The sequence below is a fragment of the Ostrea edulis genome, chromosome 10 (assembly GCF_947568905.1).
Source record: "Ostrea edulis chromosome 10, xbOstEdul1.1, whole genome shotgun sequence".
Lineage (NCBI taxonomy): Eukaryota > Metazoa > Mollusca > Bivalvia > Ostreida > Ostreidae > Ostrea > Ostrea edulis.
Genome location: NC_079173.1, coordinates 22,948,954 through 22,976,341, shown reverse-complemented (window position 1 = coordinate 22,976,341; position 27,388 = coordinate 22,948,954). Strand labels below are relative to the sequence as shown.

The 27,388-nt window shown below is 35.9% G+C and overlaps 1 protein-coding gene across 8 annotated transcripts in view; it reads right to left on the bottom strand.

The window, feature by feature from the left end:
- LOC125665556 (parathyroid hormone/parathyroid hormone-related peptide receptor-like) overlaps window positions 1-27,388 on the bottom strand; it is a 54,506-nt gene that overhangs the window by 10,931 nt on the left and 16,187 nt on the right. For 7 of the 8 annotated variants that reach the window (XM_048898257.2, XM_048898255.2, XM_048898254.2 and 4 more), the window contains 6 exons: window positions 25,435-25,546; window positions 13,787-13,853; window positions 12,831-12,926; window positions 8,520-8,628; window positions 5,181-5,300; window positions 1,326-1,456 (listed from right to left, as the gene is read on the bottom strand). In XM_048898257.2, coding sequence (XP_048754214.1) covers window positions 1,326-1,456; window positions 5,181-5,300; window positions 8,520-8,628; window positions 12,831-12,893 — 423 coding nt within the window. In that variant the 5' untranslated portion in view covers window positions 12,894-12,926; window positions 13,787-13,853; window positions 25,435-25,546. The remainder of the gene's footprint in view (window positions 1-1,325; window positions 1,457-5,180; window positions 5,301-8,519; window positions 8,629-12,830; window positions 12,927-13,786; window positions 13,854-25,434; window positions 25,547-27,388) is intronic. The other variant, XM_056152306.1, reaches the window with a different exon arrangement.

Sequence of the window (27,388 nt, the reverse complement as noted above, 5' to 3'; positions counted from 1 at the left end):
GATCATACGCAAAACACTCTTGTGTATCCAATCAGTTGAGAAATATAAACATTATATGCAGGTGATAATGGGATGTTGCTACATAAATGTAGGAAATTGACGATGGAAAAACTGAAATCATCCCGTTTGTCATCAAATTGAGTTGTTAGTTTGCCGTTAACATCTATTTTCAATAAAATATCTAAGTATGAAGCAAATGTGGAAGACTCTGTGGTGTCTTTTATTTCGAGTACACTGGGATATATCGAGTCGACATATGAAAGAAAATGATCATGTTGAAAGATAAAATGTCGTCGATATATCTACATGTCGAGTGGAAGGCCACAGCAACAGATTTTTTCTTCTCATGCAAAAGCTTTTAAATTAATAAATGAAGCAGTAATCAAGATTTTGAAACTTCCTATGGTGGATTATTTGTATAGCATGAACCATTCCAAATGAGTTTATGATTACAAAAATCCCGCCATTCATTTACTAGATATACTATAGGATGGTTATACATTGAAAACTTTAATTGATGAAATTTAATTAATACAATATGTGTGAGGTTCATGGATTCCTTTAGGAAATCAATCGACAATTTATCTTCAACGCTTTTTCAGAGCTGATGTGTCAATATATTGTAGGGTTATTGACCGTATCGAAGAAGTCAGGGCTCTGTAATATACATTATTTCAGTCAGTCTTCCGGCTGTTCGTCAGTCGGTGTGTCCACAGTCACCCCTATATGTGGCGTTTCCAACAAAGCGCTTTTAGCGGTACCCTAATTGTCTTCGACAGTTTTCTAGTAGCATCTAGGCGCGTCTACATGGCGAACATATTTTGTATCAGTAAGAATAGGTGTTTTCAATATACATAATTATCACTAAACAAGTAGACAAATAGCAATTTAATTACAATCAGATCGTCGTTTTAATGCTCTAGTTTGCCAATACAACATATCATTGGGTCAAGTGCTGTCTGACGTGTTTCATATTAATTGTTAGGACGGTCTTGGCACATTGAATTCTACTACAGACTACTCTGTTTACCTGATCAAGACATAGGACTTACAGCGGGTGTGATCGGTCGACAGGGGATGCTTACTCCTCGTCGGTACATTTATCTGACGTGATTCATACCGATTGTTAGGCCGTTCTTGGCACGCTGATTTTGACTACGAATAACTCCGTTTACCTCATTAGGATATAGCGTTCACGGCGGGTGTGACCGGTCTACTGGGGATGCTTACTCCTCCTAGACACCTGATCCCACCTCTGGTATGTCCAGGGGTCCGTGTTTACTCAACCTTTATTAAACAGTTTTAGAGGTGAATCAACTACTCACCTGAATGAGTTTGGGAACGACTGTCACTCCAGGATTTGCAACAATACACGCCCTGTAGTCCGCCCATGTTGAATTCAACTCAGGTATGAATAACCATGTCCCATTCTCTGTACAATTTCTATAAGCTAGGGCTAAGTTCATGAAAAAATAATTTGAATTAAAACATAGATGACCACAAAAATTATAAGTAAGACGAAAGTGAAAAATAGTTTGTTTACCCTTGCCCGACCGACCGAACTATAAAATCTCCTTAACTTTACAATCTTTTTACGCCTTTTTTCTTTTACAGATTCATCAGAATGTAGAAAGATATATATATATATATATATATATATATATATATATATATATATATATATATATATACACACACACACACACACGGTATACATTCCTTAGTACCTAATTCCCCCTAAGAGTAACTTGACCCTCTTCTGGAAAACAAAATTTTGCCTAACTATATGTATGCAAAAGAAATGCAACACCCTGTTTGTAAATTGATTGATTATATATTGTTTGACGTCCCTCTCGAGAATTTTTCACTCATATGAAGATGTCATCATTGCCGGTGAAGGGCTGCTACATTTAGGCCTATGTCAGGCGCTTACGGCCTTTGAGCAGGGAGGAATCTTTATCGTGCCACACCTGCTATGACACGGGGTCTCGGTTTACACGGTCTCATCCGAAGGACCGCCCCATTTGGTCGCCTCTTGCGACAAACAAGGGGAACTGAGGACATACCCTAACCCGGATCTCCACGGGAACATTGTTTGTAACGACAAACTGATATACATCTTATGTCAATTTACATATAAACGGTTCAGTAACGTAAGTCATTGACTGGGTCTCTTCGAGTTATAAAAGTCGATATTCAGGCATGTTAATTGCACGTGAAAAGTCCGACACAGCAGTATACCTGTTTTAGACTCTTGGTGCATATCGCTCCCTTATTGTCCGACAATAAACTGTTGCGTGGGGTTACGGGGTTTTGCCGGTACAGGTAACCAGAAGCGTACCTGGCGATGGCTTTTAGTAGGTTCGTTCATATAACAAAGTTGCGTTAGCTTTCCGTGCTACACTATACAACATCTGTACAACCGATAATGATTCACGGGCTCCATTCACTATCGTCCCCGAACTGGAAAACCGTTAACGAGGTATGCTAAGATCCTCCTTTGAAACGGCATTCATCAACGTGACGTCAGGTTCGAATAGTTTCCACATAATCGCCTAACATGTTTGCTATGCAATGTTGAAAGCATGTCCTATTTTCAGATGAATCTAAACGCTATTGTTTCGGAGTGGCTTTAGGGTTCGGGTTGGTAGTTCTGAGTTAGTGGCTTTAGAGTTCGGGTTGGTAGTTCGGAGTTAGAGTCTTTGAAGCAATCTCTACCACAGTTATCGTTCCTTACACTCACATGTACCTCTGTTAACGTCTCAAAATAATCAGTTATTCCACATGTAAATCCACTTTTTTACGGCTAATAAAACTAAGAACTACTTTATAAAATATTGGGAAAATGTAGGACAAAAAACTCTTTGTAGATTTTTTTCCATTACAATAATCTTCATGTACCTATGGGTATAGGACTGGTGCAATAGAACAACCCAATATCCACGTTTCAACCCAAATCAATGCTTCTTGTGTCACAGAAAGACTTGACATCTGCTCAATATTTATTTATTTACGTATATTTTTGTAACTGAAGTCAAAACCATACTTTATTTAAGCATACGTGCCATTTTACAAAAATCTTGTAAAACCTTTGAGACGTTGACAGAGGTGTAAGTGAGAGCAAAGAACGACAACTCTGGGTAGAGATTGTCTTTGAAGTTCGCGTAGGTAGTTCAGAGTTGTGTGGCTTTAGGGTTCGGGTTGATAGTTCGGAGTTAGTGGCCATGGCTTGAAAGTTCGGGATGGTAGTTGTTAATGGATTTAGGGTTCGGGTTGGTAGTTCGGGGTTAACGAGTTTAGAGTTCGGGTTGGTAGATCGGAATTAGCGGTTTTAGGGATCGGGTTGGTAGTTCGGAAATAACGGTTTTATGGATCGGGTTGGTATCTACAATGGAAGGAAGACTCCTCTTGTCATTACCGATGAATTTTAACACATTATCATACATGCCAACTTTCCCGATTTGTGCGGGATTTTCCCGATTTGAAGCAGTTGAAAAGGCAAATCCCGATATCCCGATCGGGATTGCGAAAATACCCCGAAATCCCGATTTTCTAAAAATATCTCCCATTTTACGACAACAAACCCCCATTTCCAACCGGAATTTGAAATCTCGCGTCATTTCTGAACTGGCCAATCAGAAATCGGGACAATAGTCAGCCATTGCTGTTTACCTGTGTCGCATGGTATCGGAGTGATGTAATTTACTTGGTCTGCCCGTGTCGGGGTGCTTATTGGACAGTGCGAAGCATTTGATAGTAATTAATCGGGAAAACGGATTTCAAATTGACATATCCTTTACACAAACGTGAATGGCAATGATAATAGTGTCACCACCAAACAATCGGACATTCCCGATTTTTGCCTCTCGCTGACAGCATCCAAAATATGCAATATTAAAGGTACGTAAAATATATGTTTTTCCAACTATGATAATATAGGCTACCCGAATCTATCTGTCTATAGCGATGTATTACATAGTCTATATAGTGTAATATTCAATAGACTTTGTGATGCGTAATTTGCACAAGTCTGTACTGAATTTTATATTAGCAAGTAGCCTTTAATATTTTACAAGTAAAAACGTATATTTTGATGAGTTTTTTCCTGGTAATTATTTCAGATGTCATGGGTGCAAAGGTTTTGTTCGCAAACTTCATAGCAGGGCAGATCACTCCTTTTCTGGTTGCAATGCAAATTGTTCCACCAGACTCTGCAAGCCCATGAAATTGTTTACAGACAAGCAAGATCGCCTTTGTAGTCGTACCTAAATGCATGTGCTTTAATTTAAATTTTGATATATAGACCAACCAATGTGTATATGGTGTAAAAGGATGCAACTTTAAGTATTATTTGATAATATGTATGTGATTTGTTGGAGAGGATTTTTTGCTGAATAGATGATTTTAATAAAATACTTATCTATATCTTTCAAAGTTTTTTTTTAATATGGTTTTGTTAAAGTTAATGGTCAAACACACTTGATGTATGATACATGTATAATGATTAGATTGATATTTTATTTGAAAAGACAAATATTTATTTTCATGGTAAAATGTCGTGAATTTTGAGCGTTAAAAAGGTCGTCGCGCGCAAAATCCCCCATGGAGATTTTCAAAAGTTGGCATGTATGCATTATGTTGAAACTATTTTACAGTCAGTTAGTTGTTCCATCCGTGTAGAATCATGATTTAGCGTTTCAGCAAGATAATGCCATGTACCACATTGCTTGACAAAGTGAGTTTCCATCCTCAGAACTATTTACAACAGATTTATCCTTTTGTGTCCAAATCTTCCAGAAACATTACGCGCACTTGGCGCAGCGCTTCTGGAAGAGTGGCAGAACAATCCCCTAAACCCAAGTGAATATATAAATTGGTTTGCTTTGATTATGTGTTGCATTTCATGTGCGTATTAGTATTTTTACTTATCCAATTGAATTTTTTTTTGTCAGTTCAAATTTTGAAAGGGTATAATATTATATTATAGTTGAGAATGGGCAAACACAGATATTTTTAAAAGGTGGACCTGCATTAATGTCTGTACTTTATGTCTGAAGACAGAAAAAAAAAAAACGCCATGTTTTATACATTATGAAATACATGTATATCATTTCAGTAGGCTGTACGACTCTATAAAAAGCATGAGTACGCAAATGATATAATGATAAAAGAGTACGTACCTGAGGAATCGAACTGGTTGAGATAATTAGGACAAGATATGACAGCTGTTTCGCCAGCCTTCGTTTCCGGCCAGCATGCCAAGGAATCCCATGTCGGTGGACAATACGCACTGTCGGAGACTGAAATAGAATATACATATAAATAGTTATACGCACTGTTGGAGACTGTAATAAAATATACATATAAATAGTGATACGCACTGTCGGAGACTGTAAAAGAATATATATATATATATATATATATATATATATATATATATATATATATATATATATATATATATAAGTTATACGCACTGTCGGAGACTGTAATGAAATATACATATACATGTAAATAGTGATACGCACTGTCGGAGACTGTAAAAGAATATACATACAAATAGTTATACCCACTGTCGGAGTCTGTAACAGAATACATACATTTTGTATAAATAGTTATACGCACTGTCGGAGACTGTATGTATACGCACTGTCGGAGACCGTTGTGCTAAGGTGACATTCACTGTCCTTTTAGCAATATTTCTTGACTACGAACAAAGCTTTTACAATGGAAGCATAGACATATTGTTCTTTTTACCAATAATTGTTACATGTATATATATATATATATATATATATATATATATCTATATATATATTTATATATATATATATGCAATGAACTCTTCAATAAATTTAACTGCCCTATCTGAAATTCACTATATCTTGGATACCCACATAGGCCTCTACTCGGGGTCGAACTCACGACCTACGGAACAGTCTATTTGGTCACACGCTGCCACATGTATAACAGCACAGGCATTTAAACAGATAAAAATGGTTGAGTTTATCTATTATATCATAAAGGTGGAACAATATGACAAGTCGCACAAGAAACAAATCCATATACAAGACTTAACATGGAAATGCATTATACCTATCAACCTTACTTCATTTCTACAAAGCATGTATTCAACATTAAAGCATGCATCTGAAGCTGAGACAGCGTCTAGACTTCAACTGTTTATATCTACCCTGTAAGAATAGAGCATGTCCCAATTTCCTCCTTAGAAAATATTGATTAGACAGCCAAAAACAATAAACATGTAATTTTAAACAAGTTTGTAGATTTAGTGAAGTTTTAGTGTTAGTAAGTGGGTTTTTTATGTAAACCTTTTCGTTTGTGTTAATTAAGGGACGAATCATTCGTCTCAACAAAATTGACGACAATATAATTGTTCGTGTCGTTGGTCATTTTAGTGCTTTAAATCTTGTATTTGACCTTGTATCCACTACATTTATAATATCGGGTATATATATATATATATATATATATATATATATATATATATATATAAGCACAAAAACCCAACAACACCCTACTTTCTTAAAGTGTCGGATCTGAGAAGATACAAGGCCAGTAAAGAAATTTATAAAAGCACTGAAAAGGCCACGACACTGTTGGTTATTTAAAACTCGAATTTTCGACGCAACCCGCGTCTTTATTAAGAGACATATATTGCATAAACAAATAACACGCAAAAATAGCAAAAATAGAGTTTTAAATAACCAACAGTGTCGTGGCCTTTTCAGTGCTTTTATATATATATATATATGTGTGTGTGTGTGTGTGTGTGTGTGTGTGTGTGTGTGTGTGTGTGTGTGTGTTCCCCCTGCATACGCGGCTGTACATGTAGTCCTCGATTAAAACCCTACAGTCTAAGAAGAACCGGAAGACATCATCTCTTTATCACGTTGGTCCATTACAGATTCACATCATCATGAATGTATTGTATGAAAACTTTCCTCTCCAGTTGATTAGTTTTCTCTCATTATAGTTTGATCTTAAACATACCTTTAATCCTCTTGAATGATCAAAGGAGCATTTTTCACACGTTATTAGATACTGGATGTCGTCAATATGCTTATCAACTTCACATGAGGAATAATGATCTGTCACAGGTTTTTAAATGAGGTATATTTTCTTCTCAATGAATGACGGAAAATGTCAGATTAGATGACCAAATTGAACACTACCCTTTAATTTAGGTCTTCTCTGTGCTTTTATCTACAGGGATTACGTCCTCGAAGAAACAACCGTCTTTTTATCTCATATTAACGATTTTAATAACCTTCTCATAACATAAACCATGGATTCCGGATTGGACTATTACGCCATATTGAATGAGACTAGCTCTGGGGTCTGCTTCAACTTTTTTTCAAAATGTGTTGTTTTTTTTTAGCAAACTGGGATAAAATTTATCAAGCTTATTCTTTCAAAGTTTTTTCGTCGTTCTTTCTCAAGAACCACTGATTTAATTTTCAGTAACACCTGAAACAATGTATTCTTCGGTAAAAGAGATACACATTTGTTCAAAAACAATACATGTAATATGCCCCATTCGAAGGGGAAATAATTAGGAAATGTGCAATTCTTTTTTGTCTGTATGAACTTATTCATACAGTGTTAATTCTCACTATAAAGCATTCACTTCACTGGTTAGTTGATTTATATTGTTATAGTGCAAAATTTAGAACTTTTCGAGGCTATAGAATCTTTTCTACATGAACGTGGCCGGTGGGTTTTTGTTGTTTTTTGGGGGGGTGGGGGACTTTTTTTTTCTTTTTTGAAAAAAAAACCTCAAACCTTTTTACTATAATTTTATAATAATACTACCTGTACACTCTGTAAACACAAATTGGCCTACTATACATGTATTGTATGAAAATAATTTCTTGTAATAGGAGAGGGCTATCGAAGTTTTTGAACTTGTGTCTAATCCAATTCATGTTTTTGTCAATAAAATATATTTAATTCAATTCAATTCATTGTATATTGTTTAACGTCCAGCTCGAATTTTTTTACTCATATGGAGACGTCACCATTGCCATTGCCGGGCGTCGCTTACGGTAGGACTTCAAAATTTAGGTCTTACGGCCTTTGAGCAGGGAGGAATCTTTATCGTGCCACATCTGTTGTAACACGGAGCATCGGTTTTTGCGGTTTCATCCGAAGGACCGCCCCATTTAGTCGCCTTTGAAGACAAGCAAGGGGTACTGAGGACCTATTGAAGTGAAATTTGCATTACAATAGGATCTGTTATAATTCCCATCATATTAGCCCTGTAGGAAATTCAATTTTCCTCTGACAAGGTTAGAGTCTGTAAATGAAGTTCTGTAAGACAAGAGTTTTGATTTTCCTGGAAAGTAAAAGGAAAATTGAGGCCGAATATGCCTAGATTGATACCGGAAGGTGTTTATAACAGGGAAACCATGTTTGTATAAAGACAGACAAGATAAATCCGATATGATATCCCCTATAACTTCATCGACGGAGGGTATAAGAAATTCTACACTTACAATTTTGAAAGCTGGAATTGGTTTTGGAATCGATGATGTAATGGACACATTTGTATAGCGCTTCATTCAACAATTTCGTTTGTTCCTCTAATGACACCAGTACAATATTCTGTAAGAAACAAAATCTTCAATATAGAATGAAGTTACATGTATGTTAAGAATAATTGCTTAAGGTTCTACTGAAATTTGATTTCCCGTGACAAATATGAGCCTGTTATAATCATTTTCATTTATAGGATTTTCAAAATTACAATACAGATCTACGTTATGATATGGAAGTAGGTGTGCATGTTTAACAAGGAGCGAGACGTCTCGGACTAGAATGTTGCTTTACCGGTTACGGCCCTCGAACGTAGTGCTTTTTCATCACAACCGGGAGGTCGATCCCGATGCTGCATGAAACATAAATGGTTGCTATATCTATTTCCATCGTCGGAAACCCACGGTTGATTACGCTTCGTTCCTCTCTCCATCGGAAGCCCACGGTTGATTACGCTTCATCATGGAGAGAGGAACAAAGCGTAATCAACCGTGGGTTTCCGATGATGATCTATTTCAAGCACACGGCATTAGGAGTGAAAGTCACATGGTCTTTCGGGTAGATTTAGTCCACGCGTCAAACCTAATATGATTGATTGATTGTATCTTGTTTAAAGTCCCTCTCGAGAATTTTTTACTCCTTTGGAGACATCACCAATGACGGTGAAGGGCTTGAAATTTAGGCCTATACTTGGCGCTTACAGCCATTAAGTAGTGAGGGTTCTTCAGCGTGCCACACCTACTGTGGCACGGGACATCCGTCATCTCGGATGACCCGTGACAGTCACACCTGATATCGAGCGTTTGGCGATGGAACTGTCACTACCTGTTTTAACGACTTAGATCTGTCGCGGCCAGTCAAGCCTAATAAGTAACATATAATAATAGTTAGGGATCCTTCACCAAACGTCCGGTGAAGATCACGGGACTTTCGGATATGACCTTAACGAAGGTCCCGTGTCATCTTAGATTGATTGAATGGTTGTATATTGTTTAACGTCCCTCTTGAGAATATTTCACTTATATAGAGACGTCACCACTACCGGTGAAGGGCTGCAAAATTTCGGCCTATGCTTGGCGCTTATGGCCTTTGAGCAGGGAGGGATCTTTATCGTGCCACAAATGCTGTGACACAGGACCTCGGTTTTTGTGGTATCATCCGAATGACCGCCCCATTTAGTCGCCTTCTACGACAAACAATGGGTACTGAGGACTTATTTTAACCCGGATGAGGGTTCTTTAACGTGTCAACGCCTGCAGCAACACAGGACCTCCATTTTTAAAGTCATATTCGAAAGAACCGTGATTCTTTCTCAAGAAGTAATCACTACATACATGTATTTGTTTGACGCGGTCATGGCACGAGCGGGGCTCGAACTCACAACCTCAGGGTTACGTAGCGAACCCTCTACCGCTGAGTTACCGCGACCGGTACGAAGCGAACGATCTAACCACTATACCACTGTACCATTAAGCTATCACTGTACCATCAAGTAGTACTAGTACGCATGCGTGACGTAATTCCGGATTTTAAAAAATCTTGTTTGTAGATACTATACGTAAAACCATGTGATGTTTTGCCATCGATTTCATAAACAGACACTACAGCTCATTTCCCACATTTTAATCAAGTGTTTAACTGACAACTCTCAACTGCGCTTTGAAGATCACCTGGAATTGAAAGGTTTCTTTATGCCGACTCGGACTTTTAAATGCAAATAATTCACATCACGTGATTTTGAATGACAGCAAAGGTGTTGTGTAGAAAAGTATTTAAATATTCCTTAGAGGGTCCACGCTCGCACTTCAAGTATGGGATTATTTCCTGCTTTTCATAATTAAGTAGTTTTAAATCAGTATTTTAACAGAAACCATTCGATGTTCATATTGACCAATGTTTTTAAACTAGGTGATGTATTCAGATAAAAATAGCACTTTTAAAGTAGTGTCTTCGCTAGTCCAAGTTGCAGATTAAAAGAGGGATCAGGTGCCCCTCCCTTTTCTTCGCTACAAAATGTAAGTCAAACTCCAGATTTGACACCCAACATGACTTAGTATTTCAGCAAATACTTGACTTTCACATGCCCCCCCCCCCCCCCCCCCCCCCCGGAAATCCTGGATCCGCCACTGAGTCCAGTGTGTGTGTGTGTTTCTCCTAGATATGCTCATACTGAACCCAATGTATATTTTATCTTATTCTAGTCTTACCTCTTTTTCTCACAGAATCTGTGAAAATGCTGGGTCTATCCACTAAATTTTCTCGCACTTGACGACATGCTGCATTGTTTATCGTCTAAGCGCATGCGTCTGAAGACCGAAAGAAGGAGACTCGATGTTTTTTGTTGTTTGTTGGGTTTTTTTTTTGGGGGGGGGGGGCTGTATAGGCCATCAAAAAGTATTAATTTTCCCGTTAAAACGAGAAGTTTCAACTTTATATAAATGTTAGTTTCGTAAAGTTCACACTTTCAACCATGCAACACAATTTGAGAAAGCTCTGGGGAAATTGTAATTTCATGATATTTGCGCAAAATGAGCTGTTGTGTCTCTTTAATTGAAAAGCTACAAAACTGTAAAACATTTTTTATAATTCAGAGAAATTCTAAGCCCTAAAATGATAAAACCACAATTATAGAATGAGAGTCACCTACATGTACAGGAATAAAATTATTTAAACTAGACGCATTGTCTGTTTCCGCTTTCCGACCCCCTGTTTGACCTAAATACATTGGTAGGTAATTAGGGAAAACTATTTCGGTTTTGGAGCACAGAATTAAACAAGAGGCCCATGGGCCACGTCGCTCACCTGAGTCACCTTGACCTAAATTTAAAGATTTTTCCTATATATTCGCATGTAAAACTTTGATCCCCTATCATGGCTCCATCCTATCCCCGGGGGTCATGATTTTAACGAACTTGAATCTGCACTATGTCAGGAAGCTTTCATGGAAATGTAAACTTTTCTGGTCCAGTGATTCTTCAGAAGAGTTTTAATGATTTTCCCTATATATTCGCATGAAAAGCTTTAATATCCTATTGTGGTCCCAACCTACCCCCGAGGGCCATGATTTTCATAATTCATAAACTTGAATCTGCACTATGTCAGGAAGCTTTCATGTAAATTTGTGCTTTCCTAGCCAATTGGGCCTTGAGAATATTTTTAAATATTTTCCCAATGTATTTGTATGTATAACTTTGATTCCCTATGGTAAGTCTATCCTACCCCCAGGACCATAATTTTAATAAAATTGAATATGTATTATGTCAAGAAGCTTTAAAGTAAATTTGTACTTTCCTAGACCATTGGTTCTTGAGAAGATTTTCATTATATATTCGGATGTAAAATTTTGACACCCTATTGTGGTCCCAACCTACTGCCGGGGACCATGATTTTAATAAATTTGAATCTGGACTATGCCAAGAAGCTTTCAATTAAATTTGTGCTTTCCTAGCCAATTGGTTCTTCAGGAGAAGATTTATAAAATATTTCCCTATATATTTGTATGTAAAACTTTGACCCCCAATTGTGGCCCCCATCCTACCCCTGGGATTCAAGATATTAACAAACCTGAATCTGCACTATGTCAGGAAGCTTTCTTGTAAATTTCAACTCTTCTGGCCTTGTGTTTCTTGAAAAGATTTTTAAATGACCCCACCCTTTTTTGCATTTTTGTGATTATATCCCCTTTGAAAGAGGCATGACACTCCATTTGAACAAACTTGAAAGCCTGGTACCCACGGATACTGTTTGCGAAGTTTGGTTGAAATTGGCCCAGTGGCTTTGGAGAAGTCGAAAATGTCAAACGTTTACAGACGACGGACAACAGGCGACCAGGAAAGCTCACCTGAGCTTTCAGTTCATGTGAGCTAAAAATAATGAAATTCAACGAACGAATCTCTTTTCCGAGTGTTTGCTTCAAACCAACTTTCAAGAGAAAAATTAAAGGAATATTGTAATTTGTCATCCAAAAACAATCTAAGAGAAATAGCAATAAATTAATCGGTCGGAAAGGGAAATACGAAATTCTAATTTAAACCCAGTAAAAACATCAAGAGAATAACTGAAGGAATGACGAGAGAACTGAAAGAGCACGACTAAAATACCAAAGCCATAAGGTAAAATATGTACATGTATAGAAAGTCAACGACAAAACGAAATTACAGCTCTACAAAAAATAGTTAGAATCATAGAATTATTGTATAAATTAAAGTCCAAAAAAATTACTACGTAGTTCTACATGTATATTTAATAATCAAGATTGTTCACGTGCGTACCCCGTGAGCTCCAGCTAAAAATAGAACCAGGAACAGAGCAGATCCAAAACACCATGCAGTCATATCTTGGACACCAATGTTTGGTCACGTGACGAGCTAAATGCGCAACAACAGAAATAATAAAATTGAATTCAAAGCAGCTACAAAATTCATACTAACTGATCGATGTACACTGCCGGTCAGAAATAAAATTTGGAAAGGTAAGGTAATACACTATGCAACATCCTACATACGGGTATCACATTCGTTTTAAGAATCATCAACATTTTAACGCATACAAATTAAAGATTGTTTTCATGATGACGAAAGATGTAAACAGTATATAAAATATTGCTTTATGTAATCATATATGAGCGATCAAAACAATCGTAAAATCCAGCACTTTTGTGTAAAGGAACATCAGTAAATTATATATATATATATATATATATATATGTGTGTGTGTGTGTATATATATATATATATATATATATAGTTTGTAAAAAGAATTCAGTATTTGATACAGTAAATACATCCAATAATAAGTCAAGAAACACAAAACTCGAATAACATTTATTATGTTATTCGAGTTTTGTGTTTCTTGACTTTTATTATTGGATATATATATATATATATATATATATATATATATATATATATATATATATATATTCATTTATCTATTTAAATATATGTCAAATATAGATAAGAATTTCTTGGAAAATGATAGATATGAGAACTAAGTTTAGACGGTAAATAATAAACGAGAGATAGCTTCAATATCTTATCTAGAAAAGGCGTATAAATATTCGTATTGTAGTTGGCATTTTACGACAACAAAAATATATTCTACAGTTAAAATTTAAGATCCAGTTATTTTCAATATAAACCCAGGCATAAAATGATAACAGAAGAAGGTATTTACAACGGTTTGTTCAGCTGGGGATAATACATGGGGGAAAAAAATCTGTACTCACATAAATGTAATCCGGAAATTTCATCTTCCTTATTTGCATGACCGTTAATGGGTCTCTATGGATCGGTCTGAAACGGAAAAGACAAAAAAATAACCCATTAAAGATCAAAATGCATTCCGTTCACTAGACAAATCGCATGCCAAACAAGGAGCTCTTCAGATCGAATTTCTTGTACTATTTCCAGATGGGATTAGGGTTCATCTTTCAGTATCGATACATAATTAGCCGAAAATGTTTTCATTATAAAGAACATCAACATGGAAAATGATTCACCAGGAAATGTTTGAAAAATAACCATGTACATTGTACTTTAGATGCATAGCCCAATTAATTTAACTTCAGCAAGGTTCGGAAAGACATCCCCAGGACTCTTATTGAAAAACCTACATTTGTCTCATCAGAGAATGGTTTCTGGGGTTATATTGTACAATAATCTATTACTTTTTTGCAGAAACGGTCAGAGCAAGCCGAGAGTTAGGAAGGGACCATCACCTACATTGTCTCATCAGAGAATGGTTTCTGAGGGTAAAACATGTACATCGTACAAATATCTATGACTTTTTTACAGAAATGGTCAGGGCAAGCAAAGAGTTACGAAGGGAACATCAACAATTTCTTGGAAGAAACTTAACTCATAATATTTAAGTTTAGTTGAAATGTTTTACATATTCATATCTGTTATATTATCGGATACAGTGTAATTATTTTGAATTCAACATTATGAATATTTTGTTACACGACAAACAAGTCAACAGGTACTGTATAGAATATATACTGATAAAACTTGTAAGATTTCTTTCGTTTTCTATCATTCACTGTTTATGTTTATTTAACGTCCCTTTTGAGAATTTTTACTCATATCGAGACATCACCATCGCCGATGAAGGGCTGTAAAGTCTAGGTCTATGTTCGGCGCTTTCGGCCTTTGAGCAGGGAGGGAGTTTTAACGTGCCACACCTGCTATGATATGGGGCCTCGATTTTTGATGATAATAATAATAATTTGTTTTTGAACTAGACAGTGTGAAAGTACATAATCACAGTTCACATGTAAAATTTCATAGATTAATGATTTATAGAAGAATTCACATATCACGAAATACAAGCATAAGATTATTCGCACTTAAAAATGTAAAAAGAAAAAAATATGTATACTATAAAAAGTTATTGCATACTGACACTGTTGCTTAATGCTTGTTTACTGTTTTGGCACACCAAGGGATAAAATTGTTTCTGCCACGGTCCTTGCAGTCTCATCCGAAGGACCACCCCATTTAGTCGTCTCTTACGACATACAAGGGGTACTGAGGACCTGTTCTAACCCGGATCCCCAAGGGACACTATTTAGGTATAAATCAATAATTTCATACGATCACCCGGTTACAACGGCATAATATAATACTACAGAAAAACAGCGCAATAAAGGGAGAAAATGCATTTTTATTTTTTGTAACCTGATGGGCGGAATACCTACGGGATATATATGATAAACAAAGGGCAATTCCTTACGAACGATCTTGATGAACAGATGAATGAAACAGTTGTTTATCATAATTTATAGGTCATTCTGGTAATGCAGGATCTCATGAAGAGCTAGCATTTAATTGTAATTAACCCTCTCTGACTATTTCAAATGAAGTTGAATGATACGACCTACTTTTAAGTTCCTTAATGTGTGCGAGAGCTGGATACTTGAAGTCAAAGTGGCCTTGTTCTAGACCTAAGCAAGACAGCATGCTATACATAGTAAGCTTATCCACTCATGGAGAATGTAAATGCACCAATATTTCGTGTCGGTGCTTTCATTTTAAGGAAAGCGATACCGAAATTGCCAAAAACAGCAACAAGTCAGTTTATTCATATCAAAAGCAAAATAAAATTATCCATTTTCGCTCTTAAGTCTACTTTCATTCAATAAACATTTCCTTGTAGAAAAGCAAGCCTGACACGCACGCCATTGATCAGATGTTGAAAGAATTCTTATAGTATTAAGCATCACCATTCTCTTTTCTTCACGCTATTATTTTCTATTAACAAGTTAGAAACTGAAGCTGTGGAGCCTAGCCATTAACTCTTACCGATAATTTAGTATCTACATTTATTACTCGTTAATATTTCGTCTTGTAATACTTATACATCAAAATAACAAAACGAAAGGAGAGCTGACCAGTTTAAGGTATTCAATGTATAACAAAAGCATAATGAACAATTTTGACAGTTTTAAATCAAAATTAAATGTGTTTATCGTTAAACAATGATGAAATTGAAGTAAATGAAATTGATTTGAAGCTACACTATGTCAGGAAGCTGTCATGTAAATTTCAACTTTTCTGGTCCATGAGTATTTCCTGTTGAGAAGATTTTCGAAATGACCCCATCTTAATTTTGCCGTTTCTTTTCTCCTTTTTACCCAAGATTGATTTGTACCAAGTTTGACTGAAATTGGCCCAGTGCATGGTTCTTGGGAAGATGCCATAAAATATTTACTAACTCTTTTAAATCATCTCCATTCAAAAAAGTATGTGCCACTTTATATAAACAAACTTGGTTGCTCTTTACCGAAGCATGCTTTGCGGAAAATTAGCCTTCTGGAGAAGATGTCGAAAATAGGAAAAAAGTTCAAGGAAGGATAGACAGACACAGGACAAAAAGTGATCAGAAAAGCTCGCTTAATTAAGCTTTCAACGAAAAATCACAACATTTAAACTTTTCGTGTTTGAATTTGCCTTAAAGTTATCCAACCAAAATATTCTTATATACACATCTGCTTATCAAATTGAATTTTTTTTTTCATCAACAAAATACTGAAGTTACAGATTATACTAACATTGATTAATTCTTACACAATCACGCGCATGTGTAAAATATCTATCACGGGTTAAACAGGGTTCCATCATTACGTTGATTTACTTTGCTCAGATCCATGGATTTTTCATTTAATTCTACATTATTAGGATGAAATAAATAAACAATTAACATTAATTCTACTATTTCAGATAAAAGGGCGACAACCAATGACGGCATAATTAAATGCATGTAGAACCCGATCGAGCGAGGTTTTACTAAGAGACTGGGGCTTGATAATTTGTTCTACTAATGAATCCTTACGAGTTGTCCGTTATCCCGTCTCATTTAGAAGCAGTAAAAAAAAATTAAGTCTATTTATCAGCGAGTAGACATTTCGGGAGAAATCAATGACTCAGACTCTGCCGTGGTTTATACGAATACGCGCTTGATGAAACATTAGGAATTTGAAAAGTTGGATTTAGTATGATCAACACAATCCATGATCTGTGTTCATTGAAATGTCAATCTTATTTCCTGTATAATATTATTTGTCTGTAGTTAGCAGTAATTAGCGGTATATAAAACTGTTAGTATCTTCAATGAAAACGGTGGAGGTGGGTAAAAATCCTAAATCGTAATATTTAATATTATATATCTGCACTGAAAAGTGATAATATAGATGTTAGATATGCACAATGTACAATGTGTTTTTGTGTTCATCGTTGGACGTGTGGTGATTTCCAGTACTTACTTTGCCCTCGCTGTTGTTTAATACAGAGGCGTCCCGTGAGGACCCGGATAAGAGTGCTAGGTCCTCAGTACCCCTTGCTTGTCGTAAGAGGCGACTAAATGGGGCGGTCTTTCGGATGAGACCGCAAAAACCGAGGTCCCGTGTCACATCAGGTGTGGCACAATAATGATCCCTACCTGTTCAAAGGCCGTAAGCGCCGAGCATAGGCCTAAATTTTGCAGCCTTTCACCAGCAATGGTGACGTCTCCATATGAGTGAAATATTCTCGAGAGTGACATTAAACAATATACAATCAATCAATCGTGTGATACATATTCAGACGGAGATTTAGTAATTAAACTCTGTGTTTTGGTTATATTCAGAGTTTTAGTAATTTTAAAGTAGCAGTCCATGTAAGAATCATGCAGATGGTGGCACACACTGATAATTACATTCAGTGGTTTCAATGATACGTTCGGTGCTTTCAGATATGAATTCCTTTGTCTCACTAACAAAAATCGAATTAATCAACGGACTATTTTTAACTAATTTAATAAACATAATGTTGTCCTTAATGACCTGTTGGGGTGGAGTAGGAGGGGGGGGGGGGGGGGTAACGCAGAAAGAGTTTTTTTCTTGTATAGTACCTTTTCATGATAAATATAGCATCAAGTTTTCATGGTTTTTAATTAAGGTAGGACATTGTTATGTTGACATATGTACATGTACTAGCTGCCAAACACAAGTATTCAACCAAAAATATACAAGTATTATATTTCATGTAATTTTGTTTTTGTTGCTAAAAATTACTAATACGTATATATACTCACACACGTGTATATTTAGTATACAATATCAATAATATTTGACCCTTTGGGTTCTAGGAATTTGAATAATTTAAAAACGTAACCTGTCATTTGTGACTTTTATGGGAAAAGACCTTTATTGTCTTTGTTCGTGATTCTTATGGGAAAAGACCTTTATTGTCTTTGTTCGTGATTCTTATTGGAAAAGACCTTTGTCTTTGTTCGTGATTCTTATGGAAAAAGACCTTGTTTGTTTTATGTCCATTCGAAAAAATTTCACTCGTATTGAGACGTTATATATAAGGAGGACGAGTTAACTAATGATGGTCATCAATGCAAAAATCAATTTGTACCCAAGTAAGATTGTTTATTTTATAAAAGTACTATGGAAAAAATAGCATGGAGTTAAAAAGACCAAAGAAAGTAAACAAAGTGGACCAACTCATGGGGGAAAAAGATTAGCAGCCTAGAAAGTCAAATAATCAGCAGGCATATCCGCAGTGATCAGGTCTGAGCGTGTCAGTCCCATTTTCCTACGCGTTGCACGCACCCATCAAGGCAGACGAATCCACCACTTTACTTAGACCATGATCAGACAAAGTCACCTAAACTCTTGAAGAGTTCATTTTTTGTGATTCTATTATATTGTCGCCTGCGTATGGTGTTTGTGTATCTCGGCTGGTTCGGTGTGCGGGGGCTTGTTCTGGGTATGGTCAGTTTTTAAATCGAGGTAAGCTATTGACAAACAAGTTGATGGTACAGGGATTTCAACAGTCTCGATTGAAGTCAGCATTTCGCAAATTCTATGGTCGTTATAACGATCTAGTTCGTCAATACGACCTTGCATTGGGTCAAATGCTGTTTGACGTGTTTCATACCGATTGTTAAGCCGTTCTTGGCACACTGATTTTGACTGCGGATAACTCCGTTTACCTGATCAGGATATGGGGCTCACGGCGGGTGTGACCGATCAACAGGGGATGCTTACTCCTCCTAGGCACCTGACCCCACCTCTGGTGTGTCCAGGAGTCCGTGTTTGCCCAACTATCTATTTTGTATTGCTTGTAGGAGTTAAGAGATTGATCACTGTTCGTTATCTTCACCTTGCATATCTTTCTGCTCAAGACATGATCAATGCGGGTACGAGTTTATTTTTGAATTAATGACCACCATTAATTAACTCGTCTTCCTTGGAGAATAATTATCTTCGCGTTTTGTGGACGAATAGGATGTGTCTTATTTTGCTTTTTCAATAACCTATTGGTCGGGACACCAATACAATAAACAAATTTACAGTGTATATACGCACATATTCAACTTACTACGTTTGTAAAACTTTTCCGTTTGTCCTGCGGAAGGGTACAGGTCGCGTTAACTCAGTGGTAGAACGTTCCTTTCGTAACCGGGAGGCCGTGAGTTCGAGCCCTGCTCGTGCCATGGCCACGTCCAATCTAAGACGTTATGTATAGTGATTGTTCTTTCGCAAACACTCGGCATTTAAAAGCGGATGTTTTGGAAATGACTTAAAAAAACGGAGGTCCCGTGTCGCGACAGGCGTTAGCACGGTAAAGAGCCCTCACTGCTACGGCTCTGAGTGCTAAACATAGGTCTAAATTTGTGGTACTTCACCTAAACCTGGCGACGTCTCAATATGAGTGAAGATTTCCCAACGGGACGTCAAATAAACAAACAAACAATCCTGAGGAACGAACAGGTCGTCCTAAAAATTTGTCAATGTCACTGTAGATATTAAGGTCATAGGATACCCATGCAAGATTCTGGATACATCAATTGAAGTAAGATCTTGCTGTGTTTACGTGGGATTTTCTGTCCATTGCTCAAACAACAATATAAAAGACGTCTCTGAAGGATTTCAGTTTTGGGTAATGATTCAAGTAATTAAGATTTGCATATCCTGCAAAAATAAACGTGGTTTGATAGGAAATATTTGTGGTAAAAATAGAGATTTAACAATGTTTAAACATTTAATTTCCAAATAGTTTTACAAAATTCTACAACAATTTTTATTAACACACTAGGATGAATTTGACACTTTTGCACTTACCAGCCAATGAGCTCATTGATCATATACGATCATCTACAAACTTCAGAACTACATTTGTAGCCATATAATCGATGGCTCTCACCTTACAGGTAAGATACGCCCATTAAAAAATCCTTTAGAAAATTTAAATTTCCTTAGGCGTCTTTATAACAATCGTGCTGTGAAATTCAAATCTAATAAGGGCTTTATTTTTCCGGTGGAGTTTTTTTTTTTTAATTTCCTGTAGAAAATTCATGTACAATGTTGATAACAGAAATAAAAGAATTTTTACACTGGAGATAACAATTTGGAATGTGTTCCTTCTGTAGCTTAATGAATTTCGGAAAGATTTGACTTTATTGAAAAAATAGTGCTGAATAATTGACTGGGCCTGCCAATCATTTGAAGACACTTTCATCTTGTTAGGTCTATTATGAAAGCTGACTTGTGGCTTCGGTATTGGATTCGTCGCCATTAATTCAATACATTCACGCGAAACTATTTCTTTTAAGAAACACATGTTTTTCAAGTATGAATTTAGGAGGAATGCTACACCAGAGAAATTTGATATGGATGAAAAGTGGAGGATATGTACAATAAAGTTTTGAAAACAATCTGAACAAAATTGAAAAAAAAAAATGCTGGACTCGAACCCGATATCTACAGTTCATCAGTCGACGTGCTAACCTACTGAGCAACTGAGCTAGGCAATGAAATATGAAATGAATAGAAAACTTGTTAATATTTATATTTTGATTCATGTTTTAAAAGGAAGTCAGCCATTATGACGATTTTAAAAAAAAGTAGAGTACCTCCTTAATGTTGGGGGTGGGTGGGGGGGGGGCTTATTATCTTCTAAAATATTTTTTTTTACAAATTATTTAATCATGTGATCGTAGTCGCCTTCAAAAAGAATCTACATACTGCATCAATGCTGACAACAACGTAACTATATCCCCAAAGTTAAATGTAAAAATGAAAAATAGTAAGAATTATTCAATAAAAACGAATTCCACATCCCTCAAACTAAGTTATACATTGCGGTGTTTCATACAAGTGCATGAAAGGACCATGGATATTAAAAATAAAAAAAAAAGCTACAAATAAAAGATTTCGTTCCCAAATACGCACGAATCACAGATTTACTTAACCGTGTTTTAGAGTTTGGCCGTACTCATTTAGGCTGTCGAGCAGATAACTACGAAACCACCGTCTCACCTACAGGGCTTAAAATTTAGGCCTATGCTCGGTGCTTACGGCAATAGAGCAGTGAGGGTTCTTTAGCGTGTCACACCTATTGTGACATCCGTTTTTGAGGTCATCTCCGAGGAGCCGTGACATTTACACCTGATGCCTGTTTGAACGACTTAGGTCTGTCGCGGCTGGGCTTCCGCATGCGGTATACAGGGTGTGTAGAAAACATCCCTCCGTGAACTGTTCTATCAACTATCATAACTATTTAACGCGCAGGTGGAATAGCAAAACTGATTATGATTTATGTGATACATAATGAATACTATTATAATAGAATACTCAAACTCTTAAATTGGTAGGATCTTTAGGATAAAATTTATGTTTCCAATGCGCATGCGTCCTAGCTGGAATGCAAGTACGTTAACCTTAAAACTTCATTAAAACACTTCTTTTTAATTCTTGCAACTTGTAACAATAATTTGCATCCTTGAAACATTCGTAGCAAAAATAGTTTGCCTCCTTCAAGTTTTCGTAGCGAAGACACTATAGATATACATATACAAGGCGATAAATTAACTTGCGAAGACCCAGTGTTCTTAGACGTGAAGAGTTCTTCAATGACGGATCTAAATTATTTCGCGAACCTTACTAGAGAAAATTGCAAACGACAATAGTAGAAACAAGATATTGATACAATTTACCGAGAGCAAAATTGTCTAATGGGCAAGGAAAGATTAGATGCAGCACAAGGAAAGATGATCATTAAACATGCCCCTCAAACTAAATGGCCATAAAATGTTTCGTATAATCATTGAAATTATAAGCGGTTTCGTTCTTCTAAAGACCCTGGAGAGATTTTACGAGCTAGTATATGCTAAAGAAAGAAATATCATGTTTACGTGGTCGCGGATCGGTTCTATGTTTATGTTCTCAATCGGGGGTGGGTGGGGGTAAACGACATTTTAAACAATATAAGTAATTAATGTATTCTATTCAATGCATAGCGAAAGAGATAGACAATTTTGAATGATTTAAGGTATCCGATACATTAAACCCCCATTTTGTTTTCTAATACAAACTTGGTATCAAATGAAAGATAATTAACATATACAGTGATTCACCAGAAGAATTTTCAAAATTGACAAGACATATAAGAAATATCTGTTATAGAGATTAACATTAATCCCTATGGGAAAAAACCCCACATTTCTGACATATAAAGTCAATTAGAATATAATTTCCAAAGAAAGCTCATGGTGAAAAGATTCCTATTACCATGGTCTTTCAAAATATGTGAAGAAAAGTAAAGGTCACCTTACAAATTATAAAAATATTCTATTTTTTCTACATTTCTACAAGGGGAGATAACTCTGACAAAAAATCTAATTCACTATAAATAGATGTGGCATCATCTACTCTCTCTCTCTCCCTGTGCCATTTTTATCTTAAAAATCAGGCACTTTCTTTTCACAAAAGATTTAGAGCTACAGATGACTTTTTGAGAAAATAAATGCTTTTATGGACCGGATACCTTAAATTCAAATAAATGTTTATTGTTAGATAATGAGAAAAGTGAAATAGATCAAATTCCTATGACTGGTACTTTTTCAAAAAGTTTAAAGCCCTTGGTAAAAATAAGAAAAGTCTAATTTTCTGAAAATATGTATGGTAAATGATTAAATTTTTTTTTCATTCTCGACTCCACATCTTGGGATCTTCCAGATACCCATACGGGAAGAACATAGAATAAATTCCTATTTCTAATCAACGAAACTTTTTTTATCCTCGAAAGTGCATGCCTTTGAAAAGTTATGAAACAATAGTATCCGACTGTTACATTTTCCCAAATACCAACGACTTTGTATCCCACGGATCTACGACTGGGAGTTTATACATCGTGTATACACATGTCATACTACAAGTATCTATGTAACAGAATACTATGACATTATGTAGTTATGCTGGAATAGGTGAACCTCAGCTCTCAGGTGGACATTTAAGAAATAAAACTCATTTTTGAAAATACTTCAGGGCAGAAATCGCGATGCTTCAGCATTTCGTGAAAAGTAGGCCGGTGTGAAGCGTTGTACTTCATACCCTCGTGTATTATCAAAAATTAAAATTACTTTTATATTTACACTCTACTTTCATTTCTATGGGAATTTCCAGTCGTTAAAATAGACGTACTATATTTATCCAGATTCATACGCGCATTGTTCACAACTGCATCGCATACATGAGGAAATGGCTATCATTACAGATTAAAAATATCGAAGACAAAAACATGGGAAATGTAAATATAATTGTGAATGAATTAAAATGGTGTGAATATGTGTACTTTCATATTCAGTTTAATCTAAACTCAGTCTTATTTATTTTTCTCTCGTGTGGAGGTCGGCGGATCACCCTGGTTAACATAAAACACCAGGGTGTAAATTCAGATGTCAGGGGAAAAAAATGAATGTTGCATAATTTCTTCATTCAACAGTTTGTCAGATATTTATAAACTGTATGCCGATTTTGCTAAATATTATAATAGATATTCCTAAACAAATCTGAAATCTTTGCCCTGTCGATGATAACTTGGAAAATGTCCTAAGGAAAACATGCACATTCCGGTACTAAAATTCAAACATATTTGTATTTCTCTGAAATTTAGTAAATTACTTTCTATGTTGAAAAAGCTAAACAACAATGCAATACGGAGTTCTTTTCCCCTAAAATCGATTCCATGATTGAAATATGACCACATATGGTTTTTACACTATACTTGAAAGTTACTAAATCTGTCCTCTTTAATTTTCAGGCGGTTTTTCGAATAAAAATCAAATTATATACATACAATATATACCACATCCGTTGACCAAACTATTTTCATGTATTGCAACTTTAGAATGTAAACAGGCACATATCTCTACTTGACCATTGTCAATGCACGTGTCCATCATACTTTCTGATGCTGAAAATAATATCTATATTTTATCTTGTGGTCAGAAGATAGAAAATGCATGTCCTGAAATTTACGTATCTGTGATGTAAAGACTGAACCCAATCAAGCGTAACTGATGAATCATCAATCAGTCATTGATGATTTAAAATCAGTGTTGCATGTTTCACCTATATAACAAAATTGTAACACCCTCAAGTCCTGTGTTTGGATGCAGGATCAAATTAGAACACGACTGGAATTTTTTATCCCTAATTTTTTTTCTTTGGTGTCGGCATTTCGTTTTTCTATTGAATCCAAAATCACTATATGAAATATTCAGAGAATCCCCACTTGTATCTAAAATGAACCATTCTAGTTCAGTGAAAGAAACATGCGAAAATCAATTTTTTGTTTTCTTTAAATTGAGTACGTACTCCATCCATTCAAACTCAATTACATTCAACTCTCGACGAACTTGTTTTAAACACGGTTTTCACCACCATGGACACACACAGGTACATAATAACACTCAAGGCGGATTAACATTGAAGAATATGGTCACTGTTAAATATCCCATTCAATAAACTTATTTTCTTCACTAGTGTTGATATAAGAAGTTTTAAAGTGCAGATTTCAAAATGCGACCTGGTAATACATGTAAGTAATGTACTTTTATTTTCTAGACTTAATAGGGCTTTCAAGCGGGCCCATATTTTTCTACAACAGCCTTTATTTTCCTTATTTGAGCTTTAGAATCCTAAAAAAGCCCTAATTTTTTGTTGAAATTCCTACATTTTCAAATTTTGAAAGTTTAAATAAATTTGTAATGTACTTTTATTTTCTAGACTTGATTGCATACTATATTGTAGACAACCATGCCAATTATAGCTATATGCCTGTTCACGTAAACAGGGCGAAACAACTAATTAATTAAACAAAATTAGATTTGATACTGTTGATATGAAAAAAGTAAAAATTAATAGTTAAAGATTTCGTGGTGATAATTGATGCAAGTTTGCTTTAAATGGCTTTCCTTTTTGATAACAGAAATGAAAAAAAAAAAAAAAAAAAAACACCCACCACCACACAACAAATGAACATCAGAAAAGCATTTTTTTTTTTTTTTAAAAATAATAAGTTTAGCATTAGAGAAACCTACCTCCAGAGGTACCGGAAGAGGGCCAATTACACCGGCCGTACTGCCGCTCCGTCCATGTCGTGTGCGGTGACAATCCTGAGTGACAGTTCTCCGAGGAAATTTCCGAGAAAAGCTGTTAATGAGAGGAAAACTCGATATATACATTTACTTCCATTTCAATGAATCATCTTTTATGTCGACGCGTATGGTCCCTATCTGAAATATTCTACAAGACGGGTGTTAGTCGCACGACATATTGATAACATTTCCGGAGGTTATTTAGTTTGGAGTAAATCTAGCATGTTTCCTTTTTGGCCAGTATGTAATTGGACGTATCTGCTCCATAGAACTAAGATCACAAAGCACAATAATTTTACTTGAAGCCATACTAGGGAGTGTGGCACATGGTGTCTAATCCGCTCACAATTATATTGTATCTACTAGACTGTTTCATTTGACAGTGTTCATGGTCGTGATATGTTACTTGTATTTATAACCTTGATTCAAACATAAACATGACATAAAAAGTAATGCTATCTAATTACCATAGAACGAACAGATTTAATGTTGACGTGACAAAGCTGATACAGGGTCGGCGGATCAAATTCGAGTCCCAAACTCATTACATCATCTACGAATAGATTTGTGAGCAAACGAACTATGGCGGAAGTTCGAACGAAGCCAAAACTGACGTCGGTCATGGTCCGCGGATATAGAACTACTAACAGGAGTTTTCAAGATTGGTACCTCGACCTCTGCAAATTGTATTGCTTTTTATAGGATTATGTGCATGGTATTATTGACGTCATGCCCATCTTTTAATTGTTCTAGACAAATCTGTACCCCACGTCTATCAAATACATTTTTGTTTCTTGCTTAAAATATATATTTCATTTTAAAAAATGCACGAGGATATGAACTGCAACGCGTCACGACAGCATACGTCATGAAGAGTGTCACGACAGCATACGTCATGAAGAGTGTTACGCCAGCATACGTCATGAAGAGTGTTACGCCAGCATACGTCATGAAGAGTGTTACGCCAGCATACGTCATGAAGAGTGTTACGCCAGCATACGTCATGAAGAGTGTTACGCCAGCATACGTCATGAAGAGTGTTACGCCAGCATACGTCATGAAGAGTGTTAGTGCTTCAGGAAATGTATTTTGCAAATACAAACTATCATTAGGTCAAACGCTGTCTGACGTGTTGAATACCAATTGACATACTGATTTTGACCACGGATTGCTCCTTTTTCTAGATCAAGATATACATTGTAGGGCTCACGGCGGGTGTGACTGATCAACAGGGAACATTTACTCCCCCTACGCACCTGCTCCCACCTCTGGCATATCCAGGGATCCGCGTCTGCCTTTCTCTATAGGATTCATGAGATTGATTACTGTTTACTTGTTCATGTCAAATGTTGAGATATTTCCACTACAGATCCTTCTATACTCTTTAATGTTGGCCAAAAATTACATTTATATAAATTTTCTATCACATTGAAAAAATTACATACTTGTATCTTTTTTTACTTGAACATCCATTCTTTCAATTTTTATCAGACAGGCATTAAGGAAGTTAGCTCCTGGGCTTTTGAGCACAACTCCGCAGGATGCTAGAATTTTATATTCTTATAAAAATTGAGAGCATAAAAGTATTTACTGGTTCAATAATGATCTCATAGGTGCAAACATATTACACATCTATTACTGAACTCTATCCAGTTGAAAACGTTTGTGTCATCTTAAATTTTGAAAGGGTTTGGCAGGGACTATATTTTGTGGCGGAAAGATTGATTAATCAAAAAGTTCTAAATTTGCCTGATATTACAGTTACTGTTTCATCCAACATATCTTCTATTTTTATACTCCTATACGTGTATTTCAGTTTTATAATCTATGATACAAGTAGCCGAGACTCGGAACTAGTTCAAATGTTGTAATTTATTAATTTGGTTGATACATTTTT